The following is a 9,839-nucleotide window of genomic DNA, read 5'->3' on the forward strand; positions in this document are numbered from 1 at the left end:
GATTTAGGACTTTTTTTGCTGATTTCCTCTATATTGAGTTGTATTATATTGTTTGTGATTGTATGACTGTCCTCATCTTCCCCTTTGTTGTCCTCATCCACGATAATAATTATGACGCCTTCGTCCTTATGAATTTTTAGTCACGAAACCCATGGCTGGATCAATCAAAGTTGATGCTTCATGTTCATCTCCATATTCTCTCAATTCGATTCCCCTAACACCATTAAAAATTGATTAAATGTGGGATAAAGAGCCTTACTTAGCATAACAGCTCGAAGGGTCTTATATTTGCTTCGAAAACCTCTGGCAAATTAATAACTTTGTTACCTTCATCTAAAGGTTTGTGTATAGCCATGAGGTATCACAAATTCTTTTAAATTCCTTTATGTATTCATCAATGGATTTTGTTCCTAGCTTCATGCTCTGAAGTTGTTACTTCAATTGAAACTCGTTATCCTTGCTTTGTTGTAGATAAGTATCTTCAAGACAAGGCCATATTTGTTTTGTTGTAGTACATTTTATGATGAGGAACATTGACTCTTCTGCCATTGTACCAGTAAGCCAACTCCGAACTAAAACGCCATGTTCCTCCCAAGCAGTGAACAGGGGGTTAGGACTTGGTTCAGCTTTCTCATCTAATATGTTAGCGGATGGAGGTTCTACTTCGATAATTTCATCAATCTTCAAAACTTACATTAATTGAAGGACTTGAGTCCTCCGAACTAAATAATTTGACGGGTTCAACTTAATAGAATAAATCCCTATAAGTTGATGAAGTGAAGATGGTGAAAGGTTTAATGTAACACTTTGCAATTCGGGAAAGATACGATGGGTTGAGTAGGCAGGTCCTTAGGCCTTAGACCAACTGTAAACCCTCCACGGTTGCCTAAATGGTCCATTTAGGGGAAGTGGGTTGGCAGTTTAAGGAAACCCTAAAGCTGGCCCATCTATACGGCTCCCTTCACGGACCATCAAGCTTTAAATAGCCCGTGAAGGCTTCCATATAAGTCACCAGTCAACTTTTTAAGTCAGGACTATTTTAGTCTTTCCCTATGAGTTTAATACATAAGCTATGTCGTTTTAATCCCTATTTAAGCCCTATATAAGTGATTTAAGTCCTAAAACTATTCATTCTATATTATTCTCCTTCATAAATCCCTCCAAGTTCATCCCCAAAGTTCTCTCTAAATTTAAGGAAGAAGAAGCTAGGATTTCACTTCAAGTTCTCTAATTCACCATAGCTATTGGAACTCGATCACTAAGGTATGTTAGTATTCACCTATGGAGTCCTTTCCTCCATAGAGGTCCCAAGATCTTCCAATTTTACAAGTTCAACTTTCAATTCAAAGTTAGGATTTTATTCAAGGTTCTTCTCAATGTTGATTCAATTGATTGTTTTCTATCTTTTAATGCATGAATTGAAGTAATTACATGTGTTTAGTTGAATTCATGAGAACCCATGCATGATCCATGATTATTATTTTTTTACTTTGAATACATGACAAAGCTTATGAACTATGAACTATGATTTATGGAAATTATGCATGTTTTATGAAAGTAATGTTCATGACTAAAGTAAGCTGATAGATGAAGGTATTAATTATATGTTCTATGAAGTTTGGCCACATGACAATGCGACTTTATATTATTATTATTTTTAATTAATATTTTTTTAGGCCATGCGAATTAGAACAATACAATATAGTAGGGCAAATGCAATTAGTAAGCCAAATGCAATATGATAGGCAAACAATTTCAGCAGGCAATGCAACTTCAGTAGGCCGAATACAATTAGTAGGCAATGCGATTTGTAGGTCAAATGCAATATAGTAGACCATATGCAATTAGTAGGCAATACAAATTCAGTAGCCAATGCAAATTGAGTAGGCAAACGATTTCAGGGGGCCCAATTGGACAAGTAAAAAGGATCAGAAGAATATTGAATATTGAAGAGATTGTTTGTAGTTTCAACTTTTATATTAGGCATCATTCTCTAGGAAACATTTTCTTACCTAACATCACCTTAGATATAAATATATTAGCTAGACCTGTTTCACGTTTGCCTTAAATTTCAAGCTACCCACCGCCAACCAGATAACATTCAATAATGTTTCTTGTTGCTTTCTGTTTCTACTTAAAGGGTAGCCTTTTCACTTATTCCCATACTCACTCATCTTTCTAGATCTTTAAGACAGAAGAATGGCTCAAGCAACACCTAATCACACACAAACTGTTTCTGGTTGGGCAGCTCATGATTCTTCTGGAAAAATCACACCTTTTAACTTCAAGAGAAGGTACATAATATTCACTAGCTTTGTTGCATATAGGTCCAAAACAAATTATGCTAATCTATTTTCTTGTTTACTTTTATATTTGGTAGAGAAAATGGTGAGAATGATGTGACCATTGAGATCTTGTATTGTGGAATGTGTCATACGGATATTCATCATGTCAAGGATGACTGGGGCATTACTAAGTACCCTGTTGTGCCTGGGTACGTACCTATCTATCTTTATGTCTTTATGCATGTTACAAAGGGAAAATGAGGCATCAATTTTCCTAGATTTTACATGTTGTGTATATGATTTTATCTTCTTCTTTATTTTTCATGAGATATGTGTGATCTAAACTGGTGTGTTACTAGAGCCAACATCATAACAAAAGCAACATTTAGTAGTAATAAATATGCACATTAATAAAGGATACTAAAATCTTTACCACTATTAGTTAATTGTCATTAAATTCAATATCGCTTCTGACTTTAGCGGCATTTACAAAGAGCACTAAAATGTAATTGTTACTAGTAATAAGTCTCTAAGAACCATACTTAGTGGCAATTAAGCTATCGTCGTTAAAGATCACTTTAGGTGTAGTGCAATGGTCTTTTGAAAACAATTTCTCTAGCTTTCACGAGATAGATATAAGGTCTCACATATACTCAATCCTCCTAAGATCCCATATATGAAATTACACTGAGTATGTTATTGTTATTGTATAATCTTTAGCCTATATCATCATAGATAATGTTATGAGCACAGAGGATATCATGCAAAATTTTATATAAATTAAACAATTAGAACATTGAGATGAGATATGAAGGAGCCTAATTCGAGAAATATTAAATTTCTCTCCTTGCATGTGACTTTATATTATATTATGGATTCGAGTAGTGTAATCACCTGTTATTAATGCTTGGATCAAAGATAAGTTATCTATATCACAATACTTTTGTGGAATGTGATTCTTCCCTAGACCCTAGGTGAACGCGGAATATTTTGTCTCCATTAACCTGATAGCTCTTTTTTTTTTTTTGTGTTAGGCATGAAATTACTGGGATTATAACAAAGGTGGGAAGCAATGTGAGTAAATTCAAGATGGGAGACAGAGTAGGGGTAGGTTGCTTGGCAGCAACATGTTTGAAATGTGAGTATTGTGAGGGGTCTCAAGAGAACTACTGTGACCAAGTGGAATTCACTTACAATGGCATCTTTTGGGATGGTAGCATAACTTATGGTGGCTACTCAAAAATGCTTGTTGCTGATCATAGGTACTACTAACATTCTCTTTTTCCTTTTTTATCTATTATTTCCTTTGTTCCGATTTATGAATGTTCGTTGGTTTGCCACAGTCTAAGAATGAAAAAATGACTTTTGAAACTTATGATATAAAACAAGTCATAAATGTTTGTCTGACCATCGAACACTCACCAATAAGGAGAAAGTTTAGATAGTCAAACAACAAAGTGTTATTTTTATTTATTTTTGGAACTAACTAGTAAAGAATGTGTCACGTGAAACAAAGGAAGTTTAAAAATTAAATACTCAATAATTATATCTTTTTTTTCCCCTCATACTTTATTGGTAGTTGGTACACTTGTTACTAGTATTTTTTTCTGAAAAAATAAGATGCAGATTTTGTACACATATTTTGAAAGATCTTTAACTTAATGTCTTTAAAATATTACCAAGAATATTCCAAACCCGTGAACGTTGTATATAAAGTTAAAGGTTCCCTGAAAGTATATATAAATATTAGATCATGTGCATCTATTAAAAAAATTAGTAATGAGTGTACCAATAGTATTCCAAACTCACACAACCCCTGTGTAAATTTAAAGATTCCCTAAAAATATATGAATATTAAATTTGCATCTACTAAAAAAAACAGTATTTTTGGAATGTTACAATGCAATAAACATTTTCAACAAAAGAGTGTCTTTTGTATTGAAACAGTACATTCATATTTGCTTTTTCTTTAATAAAAACCTCTAAAATTTGGGCGAGGAGAAGCAAGACAAGAAAAAAATAATACACTCATATCTTCAGGGTGGGTACATTTTATGTATTAACGAGAGATATCGGGTTTGAGTGCGTCATGGTACTCAGCCATCTTTTGTTAGGGAGTGATTTACCCTCTCAATACGGAACTTTTCGTGCAAATTCAAATGTAGGTACCTTACATTGAAAAGAAAATAGAGAAAAAAAAAACCTCAAATTTTCTAAATATCTACTCTTTTTTTTTTTTGTTAACATGAAGGTACGTGGTACGTATACCAGATAACATGGCAATGGACAGAGCAGCACCATTATTATGTGCAGGAATAACAGTTTTTACTCCTTTGAAAGACAATAATTTGGTGGATACAAAAGGTAAAAAAATAGGAATAATAGGTCTTGGTGGACTTGGACATGTAGCTGTCAAATTTGGAAAAGCATTTGGACATCATGTGACTGTCATTAGCACCTCTCCAATCAAAGAACAAGAAGCCAAAGACAACTTAGGTGCTGATGATTTTATAATAAGCACTAATCCCAAACAAATGCTGGTTTGTGCTCATCGATCACCTTCCTAATACCATATCTTTTCCATTTCAATAGTTAATTTACTCCCTCCGTTTCAAAGATAATGATATGCTTTCCTTTTTAGTGTGTTTCAAAAAGAATGACCTCGTTTCTTTTTTTGGTAACATTTTAATTTGGCAGAATACATAAACATGACCCTTAACTTGGTGTTAGCTGACAAGTATGACCTTTAACTTTGGTTGTGCACAAGTAGACACTTAAACTTATATAAAATTGAACCAATAGACATTCGTCCTACATGCCACCCTACATGGCAATTTTATGTCTTACGTGTATTATGTCATGTAGGACACGCGTGTCTATTTGTTCAATTTTATACAATTCTAAGTATCTACTTGTGCACACTCAAAGTTGGAGGACATATATAGTTTTCCGCTGAAGCCAAGGTAACGGTCCTGTTTATCAATTATACCTTTTAATTTCAACTTTCCACGTGACATGTTTCAGGCCACAAGATTAAAGAAAATTTTTGTATATTTAATATAACTTTAATTCAGGACTACAAGATTGAAAAGTCTTCTTTATTCTCTTAAATTCCGTGTCAAGTCAAACTAGGTCATTCTTTTTTAAATTGAGTGAGTAATAATTTCCATAGTATAAAAGAATATTTTTGCATTTTAATTTCAGGAAAAGAAAAGAACCCTAGACTTTATTTTGGATACAGTGTCAGCCAAACACTCACTTGGGAGTTACTTAGAGCTCTTAAAAGTGAATGGAACTCTAGTGATTGTTGGAGCACCAGATAAGCCAATTGATTTGCCCGCTTTCCCTATGATATTTGGAAAAAGAACAGTGAAAGGAAGCATGATAGGAAGTATAGAAGAGACACAAGAAATGATGGACTTATGTGGAAAACATAACATATTGAGTGATATAGAGATTATCACTACTGATCAAATTAATGAAGGACTTGAAAGGCTTGCTAAAAATGATGTTAAGTACCGCTTTGTCATTGACATTGCTGGTCCATCTTCTCATCTTTAAAATTTATTTATTTATTTTTGTTTGTGTAATTTACTTTTCATTTCATTTCAATAACCTGAATTTGTATTTCTTAATATTATGATGTTGTTTATTTACACTTTGTTTGGGTGGTTGTTACGTATATTATATTATATAGTGTTGTACTGTATTGTATTATTTTAATAAATACAATGTTTGAATAGATTGTATTGTTCTGCATCGTTACATTTCATTTAATTCCAATTCCCTGAACTTGTATTTCTTAATATTATGATGTTGCTTATTTATTTACCGAAATAATATATATATATATATATATATNCCACTTGGGTTGTAGTAATTTGAAGATATTAAATCTTTCCATAATTTATAGTCTCAATATAATATATATTTTTCTTTTCAATTCTTCCGAAACTTAAAGTTTCTTTTGAGACTTACTACAATCTCAATATTATGAAAAATTTCATTCCTCCGGATAGTAACAAATTAGCCCTTTCGAAACTCTCAATTAATTTTGTGTACTACCACAAATTTCACAACGCCATTCTTATAGTGACCATCTCCTTCAAGGAGAAAATTATTATTATTGTCATGGTTAAAATTATCACATGCAAGACTTATTTCTTGACAACCAATGACAAATTTGTGTTGTCACACAACAATATTTATTTTGGTCATGGCCACAACCTTTATAGGAAAGAATTATTTCTTTCTTTTGTCCTTCAATAGTTCATAATTTAACATATCACAATATTTGTGTAGTACTTAAAGTATATGACTAAATGACCATTTATGTCAAAATATTTATTTTCAATCTCTCAGACCTCCCGTAGAGGTGAGATGTGCCATTTATCCAACAATACATGAACTTGTTCTTATCCATAAGAACACAAGTCACATTTTCTTTAAGAAATGGACCATAACCATTTGAACATGCTCCATAAGTTTTTATTAGAAACTCACTGTCATGCTTTTGCATTTATCAAATTTATGTGACTCACTTCAACATCACTTTAAGAGGTCAAATGTATCAAATGTACTACCACTTTGTATTCCTTTATTTCGATGGAGGATTTACAAAACTTTTCAAATTTGGGTTGCACCAACAACAATGTGCCCAATAACTTCTCAAACCACTTTGATGGATAAAAATTACCTTCACATTTGAAGGAGCATCTTAAGAAACAATGTGTCCATTAACCTTTCATACCACTTTAATGGACAAAAATACCTTCACATTTAATTTGAAGGACCATCTTAAGAACCCATAATGTTCTTCCTTTTAATTACCACAATGATGACCGTTAACATTTTACCACACCCATATGCATATATTCAACCACTTGTCATTTTTCAGACATATTATTCACATAAGAGAATGGAGCAAATTAATTGGGTAAATTTCATGGCTTTCAATCAAAAGTATAAAACTTTCTGTTAGTCATCATCATATCATCACTATAGTGAATTAGGACTTAAACCCAATGTCTTACCCATATAAAGACGCCTTTAATTTGGTCATAAATCAATGGGACTTGAACCCAACTTCTTATTATCATGGTGCACCGAGACTTTAACTCGATGTCTTACCCACTTGGTGCGGTGAAACCTGAATTCACCGTCTTACCCTCAACCAATGTCTTAATAAACCAAATGCATTACCAAAAAATTAATATTGAATACCATAAATATAATCTGAATTTGACTTAAAATTGAAAAAAATGAACAAAACTAATTAATTAGAACAACATGTTGGAACCATATATATAAAAGTCCTAAATTAAAATAAATTAAAACATTTTAATAGTCCCAGTTAATATTGTTATGAAGATTATCATAATTTACTAACCATTTTAAAATAACCACAAAACAAGCTTTGTGAGTACAAATAATATATAGGATATGAAGTATACCTTGCAACAAAGAATTACTAGGATAATTCATAAAAATCAAGAAATACCTACCATTGATTCTTGACGGAGAATGAGCAACTCGTGCTGATAACGTGTTGTAAAACTAAAGAAAAATAAGACAAGAAATATAGAAGATGAAAGCAATAGAAATAGGGAGACAAGAGATGAGAGCTTTTCTTATTATTCCAAGTCTTCAAGTGTATACAATATGAACCCTTATGCTTCTATGTATAGTGTAACATAGAGACATACAAAAGGTTAGTCATAAACATGAAATTAACATGAATATAATGGGAAGGTTATGGAAGTGAAAGGTTACAAGAAAAATGGTTATAAAGGTGGAGGTTATGGAAGTTATGGTTATCTTCATAATGGATGAAAGTAATGGAATAACTTCTTGATGTAGTGGACATCCACAATATATTATTTTATAACAATATTCCAAGTCTTCAAGTGTATACAGTATGAACCATTATGCCTCTATTTATAGAGTAACATAGAGGCATACAAAAGGTTAGTAATAAACATGACATTAACATGAATACAATAGAGGTTATGATTATCTTCATAATGGAGGAAAGTAACGGAGTAACTTCTTGATGTAGTGGACATCCACAATATATATATATATATATATATATATATATATATACACACAAACACACTCCATCTTTTTAATAATACTTGTCCATTACTGACGACTTTGCATACTTCTTAAGAAATTATAAATATAAGGGTAATTTTACTATATCGCTCTTTAAATATACTAAATATAATATTTTGAAAAATGTAATAACGAAATGACTATATAATTAATGGTAAAGATAAATTAAACAATAAGTGTAAATTTATCCATTGATTTCATAAAGTGGATAAGTATTGTTGGACATCTCAAAATAGTATATATATTGGACAACTATTGTTGAACGGAGGAAATATATATATATATGTGTGAGTGTGTGTGTGTATATGCATGATTTGAGTTTAAAACAATGTTTCTGCTTAGTGCCTATGAACAACTTTAAAATCAGAATGTCCCTATACGAACCAAACCCCCCACCTCTCTATTCCACTTACATGCCCTACAATAAATAAAGAAAAGACAATAAAAGGGAAGTTGATGAAATCACGTGAAGTTATTGATGTTTTGTAAAAGCCCAACTACCTACCATATCTACTTGAATTACTATGATATATATAAGGCAAGACAATTAATGTACATATTGATTGTGAAAGCAACTGCCTTCATTTCAATCTATCCCTTTTTCTTTTTTTTTTTGGTAATGGGGTTAGGCTTGGCCCTTTAATCAATTAATTCAAAAAGTTACAATTGTTACCCGGAATATTTGGACCATATCCCTAATCAATAGATTACATCATAAAAGCTTCACAAAAAAGAGTAGAGAAGAGTAGTCTATTCAATCTCCTTCTCTGTGAAAACAAATATAAAAAAGTCGTAAAATATCCTTGAATTATTGAAAATAGTATAAAATTATCTTATGTCGTACTCTTCATCTATTGGCTCCCAAATACCACTCTCATCCATTTTTGGGTAATATTGACCACTTTTATAACAGATGATTATTTAATTAATTTCTAGAAAAAAATTAAATACATGACGACTATCTATTGGTTATATTTTAAACTACTTAAATTAATTAGCAAACCCACTCATTTCTAATTATACCCAATCCAAATTAACTACACCCGCCCCAAATTAACATAACCCAACCGATTAAAATAAATAAACCCTCCTTTAACAATGGAACTGCTTCGCGTAGTGGTGTAGACAGTGAAGTTTTATTGACAAATCCATACTAAATTTGGATTAAATCTTAAATTCATGATACGTTGACCAAGTCAAATTATTGGTTAATAAAGTCGGATTAATATTTATGTCAGAATTATATGGCTTAAATCAAGTCCAAATAACATTTGCGCCAGTCCATTAAATTGACAAGATGAGCCCAACTCATATTCTTCAGGCCTAGGGGTCAAAATTGCTTGGACCAAAATACCCCTAAAGCCCTAGCTCAAGCCTATATAAAGAGGTCTTCATAAGACCAAAAGAGAGATATACACACATACATACACACATAAA

General features: G+C 31.9%; 1 protein-coding gene across 1 annotated transcript; it reads left to right on the top strand.

Annotated features, from left to right (window-relative positions):
• Positions 1-2,130: 2,130 nt before the first annotated feature.
• LOC125846922 (probable cinnamyl alcohol dehydrogenase 6) lies at positions 2,131-5,948 on the top strand. The gene is made up of 5 exons (XM_049526616.1): positions 2,131-2,294; positions 2,381-2,494; positions 3,320-3,547; positions 4,537-4,825; positions 5,490-5,948. Exons 1-5 carry the CDS (start codon positions 2,200-2,202, stop codon positions 5,844-5,846), a joined length of 1,083 nt encoding a protein of 360 aa, XP_049382573.1. The 5' UTR covers positions 2,131-2,199; the 3' UTR covers positions 5,847-5,948.
• The last annotated feature ends 3,891 nt before the right edge of the window (positions 5,949-9,839 follow it).

This window comes from Solanum stenotomum, chromosome 12, assembly GCF_019186545.1.
Source record: "Solanum stenotomum isolate F172 chromosome 12, ASM1918654v1, whole genome shotgun sequence".
Classification (NCBI taxonomy): domain Eukaryota; kingdom Viridiplantae; phylum Streptophyta; class Magnoliopsida; order Solanales; family Solanaceae; genus Solanum; species Solanum stenotomum.